The following is a 24556-nucleotide window of genomic DNA, read 5'->3' as shown; positions in this document are numbered from 1 at the left end:
AGCGCCCGGGCCCGGCCCGGCAGCCGCGCCCCCCACGGTGCTGATGGCGGCCCGCGCCGAGCTGGCCGCGCCCTGCCGCCTCCTGCCCGCCGCCGGCGCCGCGCTCCGCCTGCAGCTCAGCGTGCAACCGGGAGCCGACGGCCGGCGCCGCTTCCGCCTGGGCCTGCGGCTGCCGGAGGCGGGGGGCGGCGCGGTGAGGGGAAGGGGAAGGGGAGGGGGCTGGGGAGGGGCCCGCGGGGTCGCCCCGGGGCTCGGGGGCTGGGAGGGGAGGGGGACGGGGCGGAGCCTCCCCGGAGCCGCTCCCGGGGGAGTGGCGGAGTTTTGGGGGGGCGCGACCCCCGGGGTTGTCCCCTCGGGAGGGGCGCGGGGGTTGGGGAGTCCCGGGAGGTTTGGGAGGGACGGGATCTCCATTAGGGATCGGGCTGTGTCACCCCGGCCAGGGACAGGGATGGGGACACGTCCGAGAGGGGCTCAGGGCACCCCGAGAGTGACCGGGGCACCCCAGTGGGCCGGGGGCTGTTCTGAGCTTGTGGGGACACTGAGGTGACCCCGCTGGTGTTCTCTGTCCTGTCTCTGTCCCCTGTCCCATGTCCCTGTCCCCATGTCCTCTGTCCCATTCCTGTCCCCATCCCTGTCCTCTGTCCCCATTCCTGTCCCTGTCCCTGTCCCCGTCCCTGTCCCCGCAGCCCCTGGCCGAGTTTGACCTGCGGGACGTTTCGTACCGCGTGTGCGGCCCCACGAGCCACGAGCTGCAGCTGCCACCCGCGGGGACAGCGGGGACAGCGGGGACAGCGGGGACAGCGGGGACAGAGGGCACGGTGGCGCTGCGGTTCCCCGAGGAGCGCGAGGCACAGCAGTGGTGGACAGTGCTGAGCAGCTCCCTCAGGGAGGCTCGGAGAGGTGGGGACATGGGGACATGGGGACACTGTGGGGACATTGGGGACATTGGGGACATGGGGACATTGGGACACAGAGACATTGGGGACATTGGGGACATGGGGACATGGGGACACGGGGACATGGGGACATTGGGGACACGGGGACATTGGGGACACGGGGACATTGGGGACATTGGGGATATGGGGACATGGGGACATTGGGGACATTGGGGACATTGGGGACACGGTGCTGAGCAGCTCCCTCAGGGAGGCTCGGAGAGGTGGGGACATGGGGGACATTGGGGACACTGGGGACATGGGGACATTGGGGACACTGGGACATGGGGACATGGGGACATTGGGGACACTGGGACATGGGGACATTGGGGACACTGGGACATGGGGACATGGGGACACGGTGCTGAGCAGCTCCCTGAGGGAGGCTCGGAGAGGTGGGACATGGGGACAGGGCTGGGGACATTGGGACATTGGGACATGGGGACATGGGGACACGGTGCTGAGCAGCTCCCTCAGGGAGGCACGGAGAGGTGGGACATGGGGACACTGGGGACACTGGGACACAGAGACATTGGGGACATTGGGGACGCTGGGACATTGGGGATATTGGGACATTGGGGACATGGGGACAGGTCTGGGGACATGGGGACACGGTGCTGAGCAGGTCCCTCAGGGAGGCTCGGAGAGGTGGGACATGGGGACATGGGGACAGGAACAGGGACACTGGGGACAATGGGGACACTGGGACATGGGGACACTGGGACATTGGGGACACAGGGATATTGGGGACATGGGGACATTGGGGACAGGGACAATGGGGACACTGGGACATTGGGCACACAGGGATATTGGGGACACTGGGGACATTGGGGACAGTGCTGGGGACATGGGGACACTGGGACATTGGGGACACTGGGGACATTGGGGACATGGGGACATTGGGGACACTGGGGACAGGGACATTGGGGACAGGGCTGGGGACATGGGGATATTGGGGACACTGGGACATTGGGCCATGGGACACTGGGGACATGGGGACATTGGGACATGGGGACATGGGGACATTGGGGACAGGGCTGGGGACACTGGGAGATTGGGGACATGAGACACTGGGACATTGGGGACAGGGACGTGGGGACAGTGACACGGGGCTGGGGACAGTGACATGGGGACATGGGGACAGGGACATGGGGCTGGGGACAGTGACACAGAGACAGTGACACAGGGCTGGGGACAGGGACACAGTGACAGTGACACAGGGACACAGGGCTGGGGACAGGGACACGGGGCTGGGACAGTGACACAGGGACAGTGACACAGGGACAGGGATGGGGAGAGGGACAGTGACACAGTGACAGTGACACAGGGATGGGACAGTGACACAGGGACAGTGACACAGGGATGGGGACAGGGACAGTGACCCAGTGACAGTGACACGAGGATGGGGACAGTGACACAGGGACAGTGACACAGGGACAGTGACACGGGGATGGGGACAGGGACAGTGACACAGGGACAGTGACACAGGGACAGTGACACGGGGCTGGGGACAGTGACACAAGGACAGTGACACAGGGCTGGGACAGGGACACAGGGCTGGGGACAGTGACACAGGGCCAGTGACACAGGGCTGGGACAGGGACACAGGGCCAGTGACACAGGGCTGGGACAGGGACACAGGGCTGGGACAGTGACGCAGGGCTGGGGACAGTGACACAGGGCTGGGACAGTGACACAGGGGCAGTGACACAGGGACAGTGACACAGGGCTGAGGACAGTGACACAGGGACAGTGACACAGGGCTGGGACAGTGACACAGGGGCAGTGACACAGGGCTGAGGACAGGGTTGGGGACAGTGACACGGGGACAGGGCTGGTGACAGCAGTGCCAGCAGTGCCAGCCCCGTCCCCACTGTCCCCCCCCAGCCCCCGAGGGTGACACGGGGACATCGGCGGTGCCACCCCCCGAGGACCCCGAGCAGGACACGGAGCAGGCGCAGATCCTGGAGCTGGCCCAGACAGGTACCCTGTCCCCATGTCCCCATGTCCCCAAGTGCCACCTCTGCGGGGATGGGGGGGGACATTCCCTGAAATCCCCCCGGGTGTCACCTCCTGTCCCCAGTGTCCCCTGGGCTGAGCCAGGCAGCTGTGGGTGCCACTCCTCTGGTGTCCCCAGTGTCCCCATGTCCCCATTCCCACCTTGGGGATCTCTGAGTGCCACCTCTGGTGTCCCCTGGTGTCCCCATGTCCCCATTCCCTCTCTGGGGTGTCACTTGGTGCCATCTCCGGTATCCCCTGGTGTCCCCAGTGTCCCCATTCCCATCCCAGGGGGTCTCTGGGTGCCACCCCTGGTGTCCCCCCCGGGTGTCCCCATGTCCCCAGTCCCACCCTGGGGGCTGTGGGTGCCACCCCTGGTGTCCCCAGTGTCCCCATGTCCCCAGTCCCACCCTGGGGAATCTCTGGGTGCCACCCCTGGTGTGTCCCCAGTGTCCCCATTCCCTCTCTGGGTGTCCCTGGGTGCCACCTCTGGTGTCCCCTGTGTCCCTGGGCTGAGACAGGCGGCTGTGGGTGCCACCCCTGGTGTCCCCAGTGTCCCCATTCCCTCTCTGGGTGTCCCTGGGTGCCACCTCTGGTGTCCCCAGTCCCACCCTGGGGAATCTCTGGGTGCCACCCCTGGTGTCCCCAGTGTCTCCATTCCTGCTCTGGGTGTCCCTGGGTGCCACCCCCAGAGTCCCCAGGTCCCCATTCCCTCTCTGGGGTGTCACTGGGTGCCACCTCTGGTGTCCCCAGTGTCCCCTGGGCTGAGCCAGGTGGCTGTGGGTGCCACCCCTGGTGTCCCCAGTGTCCCCATTCCCATCCCAGGGGATCTCTGGGTGCCATCCCCGGTGTCACCTGGTGTCCCCATTCCCTCTCTGGGTGTCTAGGTGCCAGCCCTGGTGTGCTCAGGTCCCCATTCCCTCTCTGGGGTGTCACTGGGTGCTGTCCCCAGAGGAGCTGACACTGTTCCTGTCCCATGCCATTGCCCCTGGGGACACAGTGTGTCTGTCTGTGTGTCTGTCTGTGTGTCCCTGACGGTGTCCCCATGTGTCCCCAGAGGAGCTGGCACTGTCCCTGTCCCGGGCCATCTCCCAGGGTGACACGGTGTGTGCGGCACGGATGGCGGTGTGTGTGTGTGTCCCCATGTCCCTGACGGTGTCCCCATGTGTCCCCAGAGGAGCTGGCACTGTCCCTGTCCCGGGCCATCTCCCAGGGTGACACGGTGTGTGCGGCACGGATGGCGGTGTGTGTGTGTGTCCCCATGTCCCTGACGGTGTCCCCATGTGTCCCCAGAGGAGCTGGCACTGTCCCTGTCCCGGGCCATCTCCCAGGGTGACACGGTGTGTGCAGCACGGATGGCGGTGGCACTGGCGCGGCGCCAGGCGGAGCTGAGCGTGAGCCTGAGGGACAGCGAGGGCGGGGCCGACATCAGGTCAGTGACAGTGACACTGCCGGTGACACCGGTGACACTGACACTGCCACCAGTGACACTGCCACCAGTGACACTGACACTGCCATCAGTGACACCGACACTGCCACCGGTGACACCAACACTGCCACCAGTGACACTGCCACTGCCACCAGTGTGGACTGGGACACTCCCAGTGTGACCAGTATGGACTGGGACCCTTCCAGTATGGACTGGGACATTCCCAGTATGAACTGTGTCACATCCCAGTGTGACCAGTATGGACTGGGACACATCCCAGTATGGACTGGGACACATCCCAGGGCCACCAGTATGGACTGGGACACTCCCAGTATGGGCTGGGACACTCCCAGTGTGACCAGTATGAACTGTGATACATCCCAGTATGAACTGTCACAGCCCACTATGCCCAGTCTCACCTCCCAGTGTCTCCCACTGTTCCCAGTGTTCCCAGTCTCACTCCCACTGTTCCCAGTCTCACTCCCAGTGTTCCCAGTCTCACCTCCCAGTGTTCCCAGTGTCACTCCCAGTGTTCCCAGTGTCACTCCCACTGTTCCCAGTCTCACTCCCAGTGTTCCCAGTCTCACTCCCAGTGTTCCCAGTCTCATCCCAGTGTTCCCAGTCTCACTCCCACTGTTCCCAGTCTCATCCCACTGTTCCCAGTCTCACTCCCAGTGTTCCCAGTCTCATCCCACTGTTCCCAGTCTCACTCCCAGTGTTCCCAGTCTCACTCCCAGTGTTCCCAGTCTCATCCCAGTGTTCCCAGTCTCACTCCCAGTGTTCCCAGTCTCATCCCAGTGTTCCCAGTCTCACTCCCAGTGTTCCCAGTCTCATCCCAGTGTTCCCAGTCTCACTCCCACTGTTCCCAGTCTCATCCCACTGTTCCCAGTCTCACTCCCAGTGTTCCCAGTCTCATCCCACTGTTCCCAGTCTCACTCCCAGTGTTCCCAGTCTCACTCCCAGTGTTCCCAGTCTCATCCCAGTGTTCCCAGTCTCACTCCCACTGTTCCCAGTCTCACTCCCAGTGTTCCCAGTCTCACTCCCACTGTTCCCAGTCTCACTCCCACTGTTCCCAGTCTCATCCCAGCTCTCCCCCCGTTCCCAGCATGCCGGTGTTGGTGGAGGACGCCACCTCCTCAGCCAGCATCACCCTGCGCGTGCAGCCACACCTCACCATCGGCACCCTCAAGGAGCAGGTGGGTCACCTGGGGACACCTGGGGTCACCTGGGGTCACTGGGGTCACCTGGGGGTCACTGGGACACCTGGGGACACCTGGGGTCACCTGGGTCACCTGGGGTCTGCTGGGGACAGCTGGGGTCACCTGGGGTCACCTGGGGACAGCTGGGGTCACTGGGGGTCATCTGGGGATCACCTGGGGACACCTGGGGACAGCTGGGGACAGCTGGGGTCACTGGGGGTCATCTGGGGATCACCTGGGGTCACTGGGGTCAGCTGGGGGTCACCTGCAACACCTGGGGTCACTGGAGACACTGGGGTCACCTAGGGGTCACTGGGGGTCACCTGGAGGGGGGGGTGAGGACACCTGGGGGGATGGGGTCACCTGGGGTCATCTGGGGTCACCTGGAGGGGATGGGATCACCTGGGGTCACCTGGGGACACTGGGAAATCACCTGGGGTCACCTGGGGGTCATCTGGGGTCACCTGGAGGGGATGGGATCACCTGGGGACACCTGGGCTCACCTGGGGTCACTGGCAGATCACCTGGCGGTCATCTGGGGTCACCTGGAGGGGATGGGGTCACCCTGCACACCTGGGGTCACCTGGGGGTCACCTGGGACATTTGGGGTAATTTGGGGTCACCTGGTGTCACCTGGGACACCTGGGGTCACCTGGAGTCTGCCCACAGTGTCCCCAGATCTCCCCAGGATCTGCCCCATGATCTCCTCATGATCCCCCCAGATCTCCCTGGGATCTCCCCATGATCTTTCCTGGGATCCCCCAGGATCCCCCCAGATCTGCCTGGGACCTTCTCCATGATCTCCCCTGGGATCTCCTCAGGATCTGCCCCATGATCTCCTCATGATCCCCCCAGATCTCCCTGGGATCGCCCCCATGATCTCCCCCAGGATGTCCCCAAGATCTCCTGGGATCTCTCCCAGGGAGTCCCCAGAATCTCCCCATGATCTCCCCTGGGATCTCCTCAGGATCTCTCCCCAGATCTCCCCAGGCTCTGCCAGGATTCCTCATGATCTGTCCCAGGATCCCCCCAGGATCCCCCAGGCTCTCCTGTGGGATCTCCCCCAGGATCTCCCTCAGCATCTCCTCAGCTCTCCCTGGGAACTCTCCCAGGAGTTCCCCTGGGATCTCCCAGGCTCCATCCCTGGATCTCCCCAGATCTGCTGGGATCCCCCACAATCTCCCCAGATCTCTCTCAGGATCTCTCTCAGGATCTCTCTCAGGATCTCCCCAGGCTCTCCCTGATCTCCTGGGAACTGTCCCAGGATCTCCCAGGCTCTCCTCAGGATCCCCCAGGATATCCCCCATGATGCCCCCGGGATCTCCCCAGCTCTCCCCAGGCTCTCCCTGGGATCTCCTCCAGATCTGGGATCCCCTGGATCCCCCCAGCTCTCCCCAGATCCCCCACAATCTCCTCAATCCCCCAGGATCTCTCTCAGGCTCTACCCAGGATCCCCCAGGATCCCCCCAGGCTCTCCCTGGGATCTCCTCAGGATCTGGGACCCCCCAGTCTCCCCCAGGGATCTCTCAGGGCTCTCTCAGGGATCTCTCAGGGCTCTCTCAGGGATCTCTCAGGGCTCTCTCAGGGCTCCCCCAGGGATCTCTCAGGGATCTCTCAGGGCTCTCTCAGGGCTCTCTCAGGGATCTCTCAGGGCTCCCCCAGGGATCTCTCAGGGATCTCTCAGGGCTCTCTCAGGGATCTCTCAGGGCTCTCTCAGGGCTCTCTCGGGGATCTCTCAGGGATCTTCCAGGGATCTCCCAGGGATCTCCCAGGGCTCTCTCAGGGCTCTCTCAGGGATCTCTCAGGGATCTCCCAGGGATCTCTCAGGGATCTCCCAGGGCTCTCTCAGGGCTCTCTCAGGGATCTCTCAGGGATCTCCCAGGGATCTCTCAGGGATCTCTCGGGGCTCTCTCAGGGCTCCCCCAGGGATCTCTCAGGGATCTCCCAGGGATCTCTCAGGGATCTCTCAGGGCTCTCTCAGGGCTCCCCCAGGGATCTCTCAGGGATCTCCCAGGGATCTCTCAGGGATCTCTCGGGGCTCTCTCAGGGCTCCCCCAGGATCTCTCAGGGCTCCCCCAGGGATCTCTCAGGGCTCTCTCAGGGATCTCTCAGGGCTCTCTCAGGGATCTCTCAGGGCTCTCTCAGGGCTCTCTCAGGGCTCCCCCAGGGCTCCCCCAGGGCTCTCTCAGGGCTCTCTCAGGGATCTCTCAGGGCTCTCTCAGGGCTCTCTCAGGGATCTCTCAGGGATCTCTCAGGGCTCCCCCAGGGCTCCCCCAGGGATCTCTCAGGGCTCTCTCAGGGCTCTCTCAGGGCTCTCTCAGGGATCTCTCAGGGATCTCTCAGGGATCTCTCAGGGATCTCTCAGGGATCTCTCAGGGCTCTCTCAGGGCTCTCTCAGGGCTCTCTCAGGGATCTCTCAGGGATCTCTCAGGGCTCTCTCAGGGATCTCTCAGGATCTCTCAGGGATCTCTCAGGGCTCTCTCAGGGATCTCTCAGGGCTCTCTCAGGGCTCTCTCAGGGCTCTCCCAGGGCTCTCTCAGGGATCTCCCCCAGTTTCCCTCAGGGATCTCTCAGGGCTCTCTCAGGGATCTCTCAGGGCTCTCTCAGGGCTCTCTCAGGGCTCTCCCAGGGATCTCTCAGGGCTCTCTCAGGGCTCTCTCAGGGATCTCTCAGGGCTCTCTCAGGGCTCTCTCAGGGCTCTCTCAGGGATCTCTCAGGGATCTCTCAGGGCTCTCTCAGGGCTCTCTCAGGGATCTCTCAGGGATCTCTCAGGGCTCTCTCAGGGATCTCTCAGGGATCTCTCAGGGCTCTCTCAGGGCTCTCTCAGGGCTCTCTCAGGGCTCTCTCAGGGATCTCTCAGGGCTCTCTCAGGGCTCTCTCAGGGATCTCTCAGGGCTCTCTCAGGGCTCTCTCAGGGATCTCTCAGGGCTCTCTCAGGGCTCTCTCAGGGCTCTCTCAGGGATCTCTCAGGGCTCTCTCAGGGCTCTCTCAGGGCTCTCTCAGGGCTCTCTCAGGGCTCTCTCAGGGATCTCTCAGGGATCTCTCAGGGATCTCTCAGGGCTCTCTCAGGGATCTCTCAGGGCTCTCTCAGGGCTCTCTCAGGGATCTCTCAGGGCTCTCTCAGGGCTCTCTCAGGGATCTCTCAGGGATCTCTCAGGGCTCTCTCAGGGATCCCCCAGGCTCTCTCAGGGCTCTCTCAGGGCTCTCTCAGGGCTCTCTCAGGGCTCTCTCAGGGATCTCTCAGGGCTCTCTCAGGGCTCTCTCAGGGATCTCTCAGGGCTCTCTCAGGGCTCTCTCAGGGATCTCTCAGGGATCTCTCAGGGCTCTCTCAGGGATCCCCCAGGCTCTCTCAGGGATCTCTCAGGGCTCTCTCAGGGATCTCTCAGGGCTCTCTCAGGGCTCTCTCAGGGCTCTCTCAGGGATCTCTCAGGGATCTCTCAGGGATCTCTCAGGGCTCTCTCAGGGATCTCTCAGGGATCTCTCAGGGCTCTCTCAGGGCTCTCTCAGGGATCTCCCCCAGTCTCTCTCAGGGCTCTCTCAGGGATCTCTCAGGGCTCTCTCAGGGCTCTCTCAGGGATCTCTCAGGGCTCTCTCAGGGCTCTCCCAGGGCTCTCTCAGGGATCTCTCAGGGCTCTCTCAGGGCTCCCCCAGGGATCTCTCAGGGCTCTCTCAGGGCTCTCTCAGGGCTCTCTCAGGGCTCCCCCAGGGATCTCTCGGGGCTCCCTCAGGGCTCTCTCAGGGATCTCTCAGGGCTCTCTCAGGGCTCTCTCAGGGATCTCTCAGGGCTCTCTCAGGGCTCTCTCAGGGCTCTCTCAGGGCTCTCTCAGGGATCTCTCAGGGATCTCTCAGGGCTCTCTCAGGGCTCTCTCAGGGATCTCTCAGGGATCTCTCAGGGCTCTCTCAGGGATCTCTCAGGGCTCTCTCAGGGCTCTCTCAGGGCTCTCTCAGGGCTCCCCCAGTCTCTCTCAGGTCTCACCCCGATCCCCCCCCCCAGGTGTTCCGTGAGTACGGGTTCCACCCGCTGGCGCAGCGCTGGATCATCGGGCAGAGCCTGTGCCAGGACGGCCGCAGCCTGGGCTCCTACGGCATCCGCCGCGCCGGGGACCCCGCCTTCCTCTTCCTGCTGTCGGCACGGGCCGCGGGGCTGGGCCCCGAGCAGTACCGGGAGCTGCAGGCGCAGGGGCTGCTCAGGGCCACGGGGCTCGGCTCAGGTACGGCATCTTCATCATCCTCATCTTCATCATCATACTGCTACTGCTAGTGCTGCTGCTGCTGCTTCTGCTCCTTCCTGCTCCTGTTCCTGGTCCCGAGCAGTACCAGGAGCTGCAGGCGCAGGGGCTGTTCAGGGCCACGGGACACAGCTCAGGTACGGCTTCATCATCATCTTCATCCTCATCCTCATCATCCTGCTCCTTCCTCTGCTTCTGCTGCTCCTCCTCATCCTCCCCTGCTCCTGTTCCTGGCCCCAAGCAGTACCGGGAGCTGCAGGCGCAGGGGCTGCTGACAGCCACGGGGCACGGCTCAGGTACGGCATCTTCATCATCATCATCGTCATCATCATCATCATCATAGTGCTGTTAGTGCTGCTGCTGCTGCTCCTTCCTCTGCTTCTGCTCCTGCTCCTGTCCCTGGCCCCGAGCAGTACCGGGAGCTGCAGGCGCAGGGGCTGCTCAGAGCCATGGGGCTCGGCTCAGGTACGGCTTCTTCATCATCTTCATCTTCATCATCATCCTCATCCTGCTCCTTCCTCTGCTTCTGCTGCTCCTCCTCATCCTCCCCTGCTCCTGTTCCTGGCCCCAAGCAGTGCCGGCAGCTGCAGGCACAGGGGTGCTCAGAGCCATGGGGCACGGCTCAAGTACGGCTTCATCATCCTCATCCTCATCATCATCCTACTGCTGTTAGTGCTGCTGCTGCTGCTCCTTCCTCTGCTTCTGCTCCTTCCTGCTCCCCCCACTCCCTCCCCTGCTCCTGTTCCTGGCCCCGAGCAGTACCAGGGGCTGCAGGCACAGGGGCTGCTCAGGGCCTCGGGGCAGTTATCAGCCTCATCATCATCTTCATCATTATTATCCTGCTCCTGCTCCTCTGTCTTCCTCCTTGTCCTATTCCTGCTCTTTCCCCACCTGGCACAGGTGCAGCTTCATCATCCTCATCTTCATCATCCTCATCATCATCCTGCTGCTGCTCCTACTCCTTCCTCCTCATCCTCATCCTGCTCCTTCCTCCTCATCCTCATCCTGCTCCATCCTCCTCATCCTCATCCTGCTCCTTCGTCTTCATCCTCATCCTGCTCCTTCCTCCTTATCCTTGTCCTGCTGCTTTGTCCTCGTTCTGCTTCTGCTCCTTGTCCTGCTCCTGCTCTTTCCTCACCTGGCACAGGGGTGGCTTTCTCCTCCTCCTCCTCCTCCTCCTCCTCCTCATCATCATCGTCATCATCCTGCTCCTTCCTCCTCATCCTCATCCTGCTGCTCCTCCTTCCTCCTGCTCCTGGTTCTGCTCCTGCTCCTTCTTCATCATCCTCATCCTGCTCCTTCCTCATCATCTTCATCCTGCTGCTCTTCCTCCTTCCCTCTCCTCCTGCTCTCCCCTCACCTGGCACAGGTACAGGGAGAGCCTTTGGGGTCCTTGTCCTGCTCCTTCCTCATCCTGTTCCTTCCTCCTCATCACCCTCACACGCTTCCTGCTCATTTTCCATCATCCTGCTCCTTCATCATCCTCATCCTGCTCCTGTTCCTTCATCATCCTCATCCTGCTCCTTCATCATCCTCATCCTGCTCCTGCTCCTTCATCATCATCCTCATCCTGCTCCTGTTCCTTCATCATCCTCATCCTGCTCCTGCTCCTTCATCATCATCCTCATCCTGCTCCTTCATCATCATCCTCATCCTGCTCCTGCTCCTTCCTCATCCTGTTCCTTCCTCCTCATCACCCTCACATGCTTCCTGCTCATTTTTCATCATCCTGCTCCTTCATCATCCTCATCCTGCTCCTGTTCCTTCCTCCTCATCCTCATCCTGCTCCCGTTGCTTCCTCATCATCCTCATCCTGCTCCTGCTCCTTCATCATCCTCATCCTGCTCCTTCATCCTCCTCCTCCTCCTCCATCCCCCCCACCCCCTCCAAGCTGATGCCAGCCCCGTGTCCCCGTGTCCCCAGGCGGTGTCCCCGAGCCCCTGGAGCAGATGGACATGGGGGACGCTGGGGACACCGGGGACATCCGGGATCGCCTGGACTCGCTGCAGCTCTGGGACAGCGCCGGGGCCCCGCCCACGGCCCCCGAGCCCCGCCCACCCTCACCTGAGCAGGTACGGGGTGGGGGGGAGAGGTTCTGCCCTGATCCCAAATCCTGATCCTGATCCCTAATCCTGATCCCAAACCCTGATCCTGATCCCAAATCCTGATCCCTGATCCCAGTCCCTGATCCCAATCCCTGATCCTGATCCCAAACCCTGATCACGATCCTAATCACTGATCCTGATCCCAAACCTTGATCCTGGTCCCAAACCTTGATCCCAAATCCTGATCCCAAACTTTGATCCTGATCCCAAACCCTGATCCTGATCCCAAACCTCGATCCCAAATCCTGATCCCAAACTTTGATCCTGATCCCAAATCCTGATCCTGATCCCAAACCGTGATCCTGATCCTGATCCCAATCCCTGATCCTGATCCCAAATCCTGATCCTGATCCCTATCCCTGATCCCAAATCCTAATCCCTGATCCCAATCCCTGATCCTGATCCCAATCCCAAACCTTGATCCTGATCCCTATCCCTGATCCCAAATCCTGATCCTGATCCCTATCCCTGATCCCAGATCCTGATCCTGATCCCTGATCCCAAATCCTGATCCCAAACCCTGATCCTGATCCCAAACCTCGATCCTGATCCCAAATCCTGATCCTGATCCCTATCGCTGATCCCAATCCCAAACCTTGATCCTGATCCCAAACCTTGATCCCAAATCCTGGTCCTGATCCCTGATCCCAAATCCTGATCCCAATCCCTGATCCTGATCCCAATCCCTGATCCTGATCCCTATTCTTGATCCCAAACCCTGATCCTGATCCCAAATCCTGATCCCAATCCCTGATCCTGATCCCAATCCCTGATCCTGATCCCTATTCTTGATCCCAAACCCTGATCCTGATCCCAAATCCTGATCCTGATCCCGATCCTGATCCCAAACCTCAATCCCAAATCCTGGTCCTGATCTCTGATCCCAAATCCTGATCCCAATCCCTGATCCTGATCCATATTCTTGATCCCAAACCCTGATCCTGATCCCAAATCCTGATCCCTAACCCTGATCCTGATCCCGGTCCTGATCCCAAACCTCAATACTGATCCTGATCCCAAATCCTGATCCTGATCCCAACCCCTGATCCCAAATCCTGATCCTGATCCCAAATCCTGATCCTGATTCCAAACCCTGATCCTGATCCCGATCCCAAATCCTGATCCTGATCCCAATCAGGTGTGGGGTGGGGTCCCAGCCCATTCCCCATTCCCAGAGTTCTGGGGGCATCCTGCGTCATCCCAGATCCCAGATCCCAGATCCCATTCCTGATGTGCCAGGGCAGCCACTGCCCTCAGCCCCATTCCCTGCAGAATTCCTGTTCCAGGAGGGCTGGGGCCATTCCTGTCCCCATTCCCATCCCATTTCCACTCCAATTCCCAATCCCATTCCTGCAACCTGTCCCCATTCCCATCCCATTTCCACTCCAATTCCCATCCCCATCCCCAATCCCATTCCATTCCTGTCCCCATCCCCATTCCCATCCCATTTCCACTCCAATTCCCAATCCCATTCCTGTCTCCATTCCCATTCCCATTCCTGTAACACCTCCCCATTCCCATTCCTGTCCCCATTCCCATCCCATCCCCATTCCCATTTCATTTTCACTCCAATTCCCATTCCCATTCCTGTAATCTGTCCCCATTCCCATCCCATTTCCATTCCAATTCCCATCCCCAATCCCATTCCATTCCTGTCCCCATTCCTGTCCCCATTCCCAATCCCATCCCCATTCCCATCCCATTTCTACTCCAATTCCCATTCCCATCCCCAATCCCATTCCCATTCCTGTTCTCGTTCCCATTCCCACTCCCATCCCATTCCCACTCCCATTCCCATTCCTTATCCCATTAACCCCATTAATCCCATAAATCAATCCCATTAATTAACCCCGTTGATCGTTCCCAGTGTGGCTGGGCGTGCCCCCGGTGCACGTTCCTGAACAAGCCCACCCGCCCCGGCTGTGAGATGTGCCCTGACCCCATTAACCCCAGTGACCCCATTAACCCCAGTGACCCCATTAACCCCATTAATTAACCCCGTTAATCAATCCCACCGTTCCCAGTGTGGCTGGGCGTGCCCCCGGTGCACGTTCCTGAACAAGCCCACCCGCCCCGGCTGTGAGATGTGCAGCTCCCCCCGGCCCGAGGGGTACCGGGTCCCCGGGGGGCACCGCCCCGACCCCGCCGAGCTGCAGCGCCTGCAGCGGGAGCAGGACGGCACCCGACAGTGCCAGCAGGTAAAGGGTTAATGGGATTTATGGGATTTATGGGGTTAATGGGATTTGTGGGGTTAATGGGGTCAATGGGGTTAGTGGGGTCAATGGGGTTAGTGGGGTCACTGGGGTTAATGGGATTAATGGGGTTACTGGGGTTACTGGGGTCAATGGGGTTAATGGGGTTAATGGGGTCAATGGGGTTAATGGGGTTACTGGGGTTAATGGGGTCACTGGGGTTAATGGGGTCACTGGAGTTACTGGGGTTAATGGGGTCACTGGGGTCACTGGGGTTACTGGGGTCACTGGGGTCAATGGGGTTAATGGGGTTACTGGGGTCACTGGGGTCAATGGGGTTAATGGGGTTACTGGGGTCACTGGGGTTAATGGGGTCACTGGGGTCAATGGGGTTAATGGGGTTACTGGGGTCACTGGGGTTAATGGGGTCACTGGGGTTACTGGGGTTAATGGGGTTACTGGGGTCACTGGGGTCACTGGGGTTAATGGGGTCACTGGGGTCAATGGGGTTAATGGGGTTACTGGGGTCACTGGGGTTAATGGGGTCACTGGGGTCAATGGGGTTAATGGGGTTAATGGGGTCACTGGGGTTAATGGGGTCACTGGGGTTAATGGGGTTATTGGGGTTAATGGGGTCACTGGGGTCACTGGGGTTAATGGGGTCACTGGGGTTAATGGGGTTAATGGGGTTAATGGGGTCACTGGGGTTAATGGGGTTACTGGGGTTAATGGGGTCACTGGGGTTAATGGGGTCAATGGGGTTAATGGGGTCACTGGAGTTACTGGGGTTAATGGGGTCACTGGGGTCACTGGGGTTAATGGGGTTACTGGGGTTAGTGGGGTTACTGGGGTCACTGGGGTCACTGGGGTTACTGGGGTTAATGGGGTTACTGGTGTTAATGGGGTTACTGGGGTCACTGGGGTTAATGGGGTTACTGGGGTCACTGGGGTTAATGGGGTTACTGGGGTTAATGGGGTCACTGGGGTCACTGGGGTTAATGGGGTCACTGGGGTTAATGGGGTTAATGGGGTCACTGGGGTCACTGAGGTTAATGGGGTTACTGGGGTCACTGGGGTTACTGGGGTTACTGGGGTCACTGGGGTTACTGGGGTTAATGGGGTCACTGGGGTTACTGGGGTTAATGGGGTCACTGGGGTTACTGGGGTTAATGGGGTTAGTGGGGTTAATGGGGTCACTGGGGTCACTGGGGTTAATGGGGTTAATGGGGTCACTGGGGTTAATGGGGTCACTGGGGTCAATGGGGTTAATGGGGTTAATGGGGTCACTGGGGTCACTGGGGTTAATGGGGTCACTGGGGTTAATGGGGTCACTGGAATTTTTGGGGTCCCTAGTGTCACTGGGGTTTATGGGTTTATTGGGATTTTAGGGATCATTGGGATTTTTGGGGTTATTGGGATTTCTGGGGTCCCTGGGGTCACTGGGATTTTTGGGATTTTTGGGTTTATTGGTATTTTTGGGGTCACTGGTGTTTATGGGTTATTGGGATTTTTGGGGTCACTGGGATTTTTCCCATTCCCACCTGCATCCCGAGGATTTTCTGCAGCATCTCCAGGGCTGAACCCCCCCAAAGTGTCCCCAGAGTGTCCCTGGGACCCCCAGAGATTTGGGGACAGCCAGGACACGGCTCAGGGCCCTTCCCTTCCTTCCCTTCCCCTCCACTTTTCCCATTTTCTGTTCTTTTTCCCCGTTTTTTCCCCATTTTCACAGTTTTTTTTCTTTGGTTTTATCCCATTTCCCCCAGGTTCTTTCCCACATTCCCATTTTCCCCGGTTTTTTTCTCTGTTTTTTCCCCCATTTTCCCAGGATTTTTCCCCATTTTCCCCACATTTTTCCCCATTTTTTTCCCCTGTTTTTTCCCCCATTTTCCCCAGTTTTTTTTCCACATTCTCATTTTTCCCATTTTCCCCGATTTTTTTTCCATATTCCCATTTTCCCCATTTTCTCTGTTTTCCCCCTGTTTTTTCCCCATTTTCCCCAGGTTTTTTTCCCATTTTCCCCATTTTTTCCCCCATTTCAGACCCTGGAGGCAGAACACCATCAGAATTTCCAGCAGCCATTCCACATTCCCATTTTTTCCATTTTCCCCGTTTTTTCCCCCAGATTTTTTCCCCATTTTTCCCATATTCCCACATTCCCATTTTTCCCATTTCCCCCCTTTTTTTCCTATTTTTCCCCCATTTTCCCCAGTTTTTTTCCCATATTCCCATTTTTCCCACATTCCCATTTTCCCCCCTTTTCTCCCCGGTTTTTTCCCCACATTCCCATTTTTCCCATATACTCATTTTCCTATTTTCCCCGTTTTTTTTCTCTGTTTTTTCTCCCATTTTCCCTGGGATTTCTCCCATTTTCCCAGGATTTTTTTCCATTTTCTCGGGTTTTTTTCCCACATTCTTATTTTTCCCATTTTCCCCGTTTATTCCCATTTTTCCCACATTCCCATTTTCCCATTTTTTTCTCATTTTTCCCCCATTTCCAGGCCCTGGAGGCAGAACACCATCAGAATTTCCAGCAGCCATTCCACATTCCCATTTTCCCCATATTCTCATTTTCCCCGGATTTTTTCTCTGTTTTTTTCTCCCATTTTCCCTGGGATTTTTCCCATTTTCACCGTTTTTTACCCCATTTCCCCCAGGTTTTTTTCCCCATTTTCTCCGGGTTTTTTCCCATTTTTCCCACATTCCCACATTCCCACATTCCCATTTTTTTGGTTTTTCCCCCATTTTCCAGGCCCTGGAAGCAGAACACCAGCAGAATTTCCAGCAGCCATTCCCACATTCCCATTTTCCCATTTTTCCCCTTTTTTTTCCCTGTTTTTTCCCCAATTTTCCCCAGGTTTTTTTCTCATATTCCCATATTCTCATTTTTCCCATTTTCCCCAGGTTTTTTCCCATTTTCCCACACTCTCATTTTTCCCACATTCTCATTTTTCCCATTTTCCCAGTTTTTTTCTCCCATTTTCTCTGGGTTTTTCCCCCTTTTCTCCCCAGGTTTCTCCCCATTTTCCCATTATTTTCCCCGTTTTTTCCCCCATTCCAGGCCCTGGAGTCAGAACAGCAGCAGAATTTCCAGCAGCCATTCCCACATTCCCATTTTTCCCATTTTCCCCCATTTTCCAGGCCCTGGAGGCAGAACGCCAGTGGAATTTCCAGCAGCCATTCCCACATTCCCATTTTTTTGTTTTTCCCCATTTTTCCAGGCCCTGGAGGCAGAACACCAGCAGAACTTCCAGCAGCCATTCCTACATTCCCATTTTTCCCATATTCTCATTTTTCCCATTTTCCCCGGATTTTTTCTCTGTTTTTTTCTCCCATTTTCCCTGGGATTTTTCCCATTTTCACCGTTTTTTACCCCATTTTACCCAGGTTTTTTTCCCCATTTTCTCCAGGTTTTTTCCCATTTTTCCCACATTCTCATTTTTCCCATTTTTTTCTCATTTTTTCCCCCATTCCAGGCCCTGGAGGCAGAGCAACATCAGAACTTCCAGCAGCCATTCCCACATTCCTATTTTTCCCATTTTCCCTGGTTTATTCCCTCATTTTCCCTGGGTTTTTTCCCCAGGTTTTTTTCCATATTCTTATTTTTCCCATTTTCCCTTTTTTTTCCTCCATTTTCCCGGTTTTTTCCCCATTTTCCCCGGTTTTTTCCCCACATTCCCATTTTTCCCATATTGTCATTTTCCCATTTTCCCTGTTTTTTTTTCTCTGTTTTTTCTCCCATTTTCCCTGGGATTTCTCCCATTTTCCCAGGATTTTTTTCCATTTTCTCGGGTTTTTTTCCCACATTCTTATTTTTCCCATTTTCCCCGTTTTTTCCCATTTTTCCCACATTCCCATTTTCCCATTTTTCTCATTTTTTCCCCCATTCCAGGCCCTGGAGGCAGAACACCATCAGAACTTCCAGCAGCCATTCCCACATTCCTATTTTTCCCATTTTCCCTGTTTTTTTCCCTCATTTTCCCTGGGTTTTTTCCCCAGGTTTTTTTTCCATATTTTTATTTTTCCCATTTTCCCTGTTTTTTCCTGCATTTTCCTGTTTTTTTCCCCATTTTCCCCGGTTTTTTTCCCCACATTCCCATTTTTCCCATATACTCATTTTCCCATTTTCCCCAGGTTTTTTTCCCCGTTTTTATCCATTTTCCCCACATTCCCATTTCCCCATTTTCCCCCCATTTCCAGGCCCTGGAGGCAGAACACCATCAGAACTTCCAGCAGCCATTCCCACATTCCCATTTTTCCCATTTTTCCCATTTTTCCCATTTTTCCCATTTTTCCCATTTTCCCCATTTTCCAGGCCCTGGAAGCAGAACACCAGCGGAATTTCCAGCAGCCATTCCCACATTCCCATTTTTCCCATTTTTTTTTGTTTTTCCCATTTTTCCAGGCCCTGGAAGCGGAGCGCCAGCGGAATTTCCAGCAGCCATTCCCACATTCCCATTTTTCCCACATTCCCACATTCCCACATTCCCATTTTTCCCCATTTTCCAGGCCCTGGAGGCAGAGCGCCAGCGGAATTTCCAGCAGCCATTCCCACATTCCCATTTTTTTTCTCATTTTTCCCATTTTTCCCATTTTTCCCTGTTTTTTCCCCATTTCCAGGCCCTGGAGGCAGAACACCATCAGAATTTCCAGCAGCCATTCCCACATTCCCATTTTTCCCGTTTTTTCCCCATTCCCAGGCCCTGGAAGCGGAACGCCAGCGGAATTTCCAGCAGCCATTCCCACATTCCCACATTCCCATTTTTCCAGGCCCTGGAAGCGGAGCGCCAGCGGAATTTCCAGCAGCCATTCCCACATTCCCACATTCCCGTTTTTCCCATTTTTTTCCCATTTTTCCAGGCCCTGGAAGCGGAGCGCCAGCGGAATTTCCAGCAGCTGCTGCGGGCGGAGGAGGCGGAGCTGGTGCCGAACCCGGAGCCGCTCGAGTGCGGGATCTGCCTGCAGGGCGTGCCCGCGGGGCGGGGCGTGCTGCTGCGGGACTGCCTGCACAGCTTCTGCCGGTACCGAACCGAACCGAACCGAACCGAACCGGGCTAACGGGGGCTAACGGGGTAACGGGGCCGGGCCGTGCCGGGATCCCTGCAGGGCGTGCCCGCGGGGCGGGGCGTGCTGCTGCGGGACTGCCTGCACAGCTTCTGCCGGTACCGAACCGAACCGAGCCGAGCCGAACCGAACCGGGACAGAACCGGGCTAACGGGGGGGGTAACGGGGTAACGGGACCGGGCCGTGCCGGGATCCCTGCAGGGCGTGCCCGCGGGGCGGGGCGTGCTGCTGCGGGACTGCCTGCACAGCTTCTGCCGGTACCGAACCGAACCGGGACAGAACCGGGACAGAACCGGGCTAACGGGGCTAACGGGGGGTTAACGGGGTAACGGGACCCCGCCCTCGGGAGCCCTGGGACCACCCCAGGGACCCCAGCCCCAAATTGCTGTGACTGGTCCCAACATCCCCCAGTGACCCCAGTGACCCCCTGTCCCATCTGAGGGAGTGTCCCCAGTGCTCCCAGTATCCCCAGTGACAGTGTCCCTGTCGCTGTCCCCCCAGGGAGTGTCCCCAGTGCTCCCAGTGTCCCCAGTTACAGTGTCCCTGTCCCTGTCCCCCCAGTGTCCCTGTCCCCAGTGTCCCCAGTGTCCCCAGTGACAGTGTCCCTGTTGCTGTCCCCCCAGGGAGTGTCCCCAGTGTCCCCAGTTACAGTGTCCCTGTCCCTGTCCCCCAGGGAGTGTCCCCAGTGTCCCCAGTGACAGTGTCCCTGTCACTGTCCCCCCAGGGAGTGTCCCCAGTGTCCCCAGTGTCCCCAGTTACCGTGTCCCTGTCCCTGTCCCCCAGGGAGTGCTCCCAGTGTCCCCAGTGCTCCCAGTGTCCCCAGTTACAGTGTCCCTGTCCCTGTCCCCCAGGGAGTGCTCCCAGTGTCCCCAGTGCTCCCAGTGTCCCCAGTTACAGTGTCCCTGTCCCTGTCCCCCAGGGAGTGTCCCCAGCACTCCCAGTGTCCCCAGTTACAGTGTCCCTGTCGCTGTCCCCCCAGGGAGTGTCCCCAGTGTCCCCAGTGTCCCCAGTTACCGTGTCCCTGTCCCTGTCCCCCAGGGAGTGCTCCCAGTGTCCCCAGTGCTCCCAGTGTCCCCAGTTACAGTGTCCCTGTCCCTGTCCCCCAGGGAGTGTCCCCAGCGCTCCCAGTGTCCCCAGTGTCCCTGTCCCTGTCCCCCAGGGAGTATCCCCAGTTACAGTGTCCCTGTCCCTGTCCCCCAGGGAGTGTCCCCAGTGTCCCCAGTGGCCCCAGTGACAGTGTCCCTGTCCCCAGTGTCCCCAGTGACAGTGTCCCTGTCGCTGTCCCCCAGGGAGTGCCTCCGGCAGGTGATCACGTTCAGCGAGGAGCCGGTGGTGGCCTGTCCCTTCCGCGATGTCACCTACGCCTGTGGCAGCCACCTGCAGGAGCGTGAGATCCGCGCGGTGCGTGGGGACAGGGGACATTGGGGACGCTGGGGGGACACTGGGGACATGGGGACAGGGGACTTGGGGGGCACACAGCCACCTGCAGGAGCGCGAGATCCGCGCGGTGCGTGGGGACAGGGGGACATTGAGGGGACATGGGGACATGGGGGGGTCACTGGGGACATTGGGGACATGGGGGGACATGGGGACACGAGGGGGACACTGGGGACATGGGGTCACAGCCACCTGCAGGAGCGTGTGGTGCGTGGGGACGTTGGGGACATGGAGGACTCTGAGGGGACATTGGGGACACTGAGGGGACACTGGGGGATCACTGAGGGGACATTGGGGGGACACTGAAGGGACACTGGGGACATGGGGAGACATTGGGGACATGGGGGGGGGGGGTCACAGCCACCTGCAGGAGCACGAGATCCCATTGATGTCCCCATTGTCACAGCTGCTGTCCCCAGAGGAACACGCCCGGTTCCTGGCCCGTGGCCTGGCTCTGTGTCCCCATTAATGTCCCTATTGTCACAGCTGCTGTCCCCAGAGGAGCACGCCCGTTTCCTGGCCCGCGGGCTGGCTCTGTGTCCTCATTGATGTCCCCAATGATGTCCCCATTGTCACAGCTCCTGTCCCCAGAGGAACACGCCCGTTTCCTGGCTCTGTCCCCATGTCCCAATGTCCCATTGATGTCCCCTCTGTCCCCAGCTGCTGTCCCCAGAAGAACACGCCCGTTTCCTGGCCCGTGGGCTGGCTCTGTGTCCCCAATGATGTCCCCATTGATGATGTCCCCATTGTCACAGCTGCTGTCCCCAGAGGAACACGCCCGGTTCCTGGCCCGTGGCCTGGCTCTGTCCCTATGTCCCAATGTCCCAATGATGTCCCCATTGTCACAGCTCCTGTCCCCAGAGGAACACGCCCGGTTCCTGGCCCGCGGGCTGGCTCTGTGTCCCCAATGATGTCCCCATTGATGTCCCCTCTGTCCCCAGCTCCTGTCCCCAGAGGAGCACGCCCGTTTCCTGGCCCGCGGGCTGGCCCTGTGTCCCCAGTGATGTCCCTCTGTCCCCATTGTCACAGCTGCTGTCCCCAGAGGAACACGCCCGTTTCCTGGCCCGCGGGCTGGCCCTGTGTCCCCAGTGATGTCCCTCTGTCCCCATTGTCACAGCTGCTGTCCCCAGAGGAACACGCCCGTTTCCTGGCCCGAGGCCTGGCTCTGTGTCCCCATTGTCACAGCTGTGTCCCCATTGTCACAGCTGCTGTCCCCAGAAGAACACGCCCGGTTCCTGGCCCGAGGGCTGGCCCTGTGTCCCCAATGATGATGTCCCCTCTGTCCCCTCTGTCACAGCTGCTGTCCCCAGAGGAACACGCCCGGTTCCTGGCCCGAGGCCTGGCTCTCGCCGAGCGCCGCAGCCGGAACAGTTTCCACTGCCGGGGCCGGGACTGCCCGGGCTGGTGTTTCTACGAGGACGCGGTGAACGAGTTCCCGTGCCCGGTGTGCGGGGCGCTCAACTGCCTGCTGTGCAAGGTGAGCGCTCGGGGTGTCCCCGCGCTGTCCCCGCGCTGTCCCCGCGCTGTCCCCACACTGTCCCCGCTCCCCCAGGCCATCCACGAGGGCCAGAACTGCCGCCAGTACCAGGACGAGCTGCAGCTGCGGGCGCTCAATGACGCGGCGGCGCGGGAGACGCGGGACATGCTGCAGGTGCGGGGGGCTCGGGGGGATTTGGGGAGGGGTCCCGGGGGTCCCCGCGGTGCTGACCCCCCCTCCGTGACCCCTCCGCAGACGCTGGTGCAGCGGGGGGAGGCCATGCACTGCCCCACGTGCCGCATCGTGGTGCAGAAGAAGGACGGGTGCGACTGGATCCGCTGCACCGTGTGCCAGACCGAGATCTGCTGGGTCACCAAGGGGCCGCGCTGGGGGCCGGGGGTGAGGGGGGAGGTCCTGGGGGGGTCTGGGGGGTCCTGGGGGGATCAGGGGTCCAGGGGGATCCGCTGCACCGTGTGCCAGACCGGGATCTGCTGGGTCACCAAGGGGCCGCGCTGGGGGCCGGGGGTGAGGGGGGGGGTCCTGGGGGGGGTCCTGGGGGGGTTTGGGGAGTCCTGGAGGGGTCTCAAGGGGGTCCTGAGATGAGGGGGGGGCACCAAGGGCGGCGCTGGGGTGATTGGGGGGGCAACTGGGGGGTCCCAGGACCCCGGGGAGGGGGCAGGAGGGACCCCAGGGTGGCGGGGGGGGGGACACAGGGTGACCCCAGGGTGACACAGAGTGACCCCTGAATGAGGGAGGGGACACAGAGTGACCCTAGTGTGACACAGAATGACCACAGGGTGACCCCAGGGTGAGGGAGGGGACACAGGGTGACCCCAGAGTGACACAGAGTGACCCCAGGGTGAGGGAGGGGACAAAGAGTGACCCTAGGGTGACCAGGGGGACACCGAGTGACCTCAGGGTGACACAGGGTGACCCCAGGGGGACACACAGTGACCTCAGGGTGACCCCAGGGGACACAGAGTGACCCCAGGGTGACACAGGGTGACCCCAGGGTGACACAGAGTGACCCCAGGGGGACACAGAGTGACCCCAGGGGGACACAGGGGACACAGAGTGACCCCAGGGTGACACAGAGTGACCCCAGGATGACCCCAGGGTGACCCCAGGGCGGGCTCCCAGCTGACCCCCGCCCTGTCCCCGCAGGGTCCTGGGGACACCAGCGGTGGCTGTCGCTGCAACGTCAACGGGCAGAGGTGCCACCCCCGGTGCCAGAACTGCCACTGACCCCCCCGGGCCCCCCTGGGGACACCCTGGGGACACCCCCGGGGACACCGAGGGACGGACGGAGCCGGAGCCGGGCCCGGGGACGCCCGAGGGCGCCGGGAGGGGCCACGGCCAGCGGGGACAGGGCCAGGATGGACACAAGGACAGGATGGACACACGGCCAGCGGGGACAGAGCCAGGATGGACACAAGGACAGGATGGACACACGGGCAGGATGGACACAAGGACAGGATGGACACACGGCCAGGATGGACACACGGCCAGCGGGGACAGGGCCAGGATGGACACACGGCCAGAGGGACAAAGGATGGCCACAGGGCCAGAGCCCACGGACACTGGGACAGAGGATGGACAGAGGATGGACACACGGCCAGAGCCAATGGACAGAGGATGGACACAAGGCCAGAGGATGGACACAAGGCCAGAGGATGGACACAAGGCCAGAGGATGGACTCAGACTCAGGGCCAGAGCCGATGGACACTGGGACGGCCTCGGGGCGTGGAGGGCCCGGGGGGGCCAATAAAGGAACTGAGTGTCACCGACTGCCACCGGTGTGGGGACAGGGACACGGGGACAGCCCTGGTGTGGGGACAGCCCTGTTGTGGGGGACAGGGACACAGGGACACCCCTGTTGTGGGGACAGGAATGGGGACAGCCCTGGGATGGGGACAGGGACAGTGCTGGCACAGCCACCAGTGTGGGGACAGTCTCAGGGACACCCCTGGCACAGGGACAGGGATGGGGACAATGACAGGGACAGAGGTCACCGCCCAAGGACAGGGGTCACTCCCAGGATGGGTCAAGGGCAGCTGACCCCGAACGAGACCCCAAAGGCAGCGGGGACCGCGCTGGGGACATGGAACCAGAACCAGCACGGCCGGGCCTGGGCACGGCCTGAGCCACTGACCCTGAGCTGAGCCACTGACCAGTGTGACCACAGTGTGACCACAGTGTGACCCATGGCCTGAGCCACTGACCCTGAGCTGAGCCAGTGACCACAGTGTGACCACAGTGTGACCCATGGCCTGGGCATGGCCTGAGCCAACTGACCCTGAGCTGAGCCACTGACCACAGTGTGACCACAGTGTGACCCATGGCCTGAGCCACTGACCCTGAGCTGAGCCACTGACCAGTGTGACCACAGTGTGACCACAGTGTGACCCAGGGTGTGACCCATGGCCTGGGCACGGCCTGAGCCACTGACCCTGAGCTGAGCCACTGACCACAGTGTGACCACAGTGTGACCCA

At 59.8% G+C, this 24556-nt stretch overlaps 3 protein-coding genes across 3 annotated transcripts in view; 2 read left to right on the top strand and 1 right to left on the bottom strand.

Annotated features, from left to right (window-relative positions):
* The window catches only part of LOC116999522 (NAD(P)(+)--arginine ADP-ribosyltransferase 2-like), a 703496-nt gene that overhangs the window by 413835 nt on the left and 265105 nt on the right, over positions 1 to 24556 (bottom strand). The window lies entirely within an intron of this gene.
* The window catches only part of LOC116994645 (erythroblast NAD(P)(+)--arginine ADP-ribosyltransferase-like), a 284339-nt gene that overhangs the window by 105471 nt on the left and 154312 nt on the right, over positions 1 to 24556 (top strand). The gene's annotated exons all lie outside the window — the stretch shown is intronic.
* Positions 631 to 23846, top strand: LOC116999255 (ranBP-type and C3HC4-type zinc finger-containing protein 1-like). The gene is made up of 14 exons (XM_033065733.2): positions 631 to 900; positions 2823 to 2918; positions 3991 to 4365; positions 5468 to 5558; positions 9556 to 9772; positions 11714 to 11862; positions 13763 to 13826; positions 13867 to 14093; positions 18945 to 19105; positions 20438 to 20549; positions 21883 to 22062; positions 22138 to 22236; positions 22318 to 22461; positions 23227 to 23846. Exons 3-14 carry the CDS (start codon positions 4289 to 4291, stop codon positions 23305 to 23307), a joined length of 1602 nt encoding a protein of 533 aa, XP_032921624.1. The 5' UTR covers positions 631 to 900; positions 2823 to 2918; positions 3991 to 4288; the 3' UTR covers positions 23308 to 23846.

The sequence above is a fragment of the Catharus ustulatus genome, chromosome 1 (genome assembly GCF_009819885.2).
Source record: "Catharus ustulatus isolate bCatUst1 chromosome 1, bCatUst1.pri.v2, whole genome shotgun sequence".
NCBI lineage: Eukaryota > Metazoa > Chordata > Aves > Passeriformes > Turdidae > Catharus > Catharus ustulatus.
The sequence above is the reverse complement of the archived record's forward strand: the minus strand, read 5'-3'. Positions and strand labels throughout refer to the sequence as shown.

Bases quoted from the DNA above. Each gene is read 5' to 3' on its own strand.
- LOC116999255 (XM_033065733.2), top strand. From the start codon at position 4,289: ATGGCGGTGGCACTGGCGCGGCGCCAGGCGGAGCTGAGCGTGAGCCTG. The intron at 5,559-9,555 runs GTGGGTCACCTG...CCCCCCCCCCAG, and splicing joins TCGGCACCCTCAAGGAGCAG to GTGTTCCGTGAGTACGGGTT. The intron at 9,773-11,713 runs GTACGGCATCTT...CCGTGTCCCCAG, and splicing joins GGCCACGGGGCTCGGCTCAG to GCGGTGTCCCCGAGCCCCTG.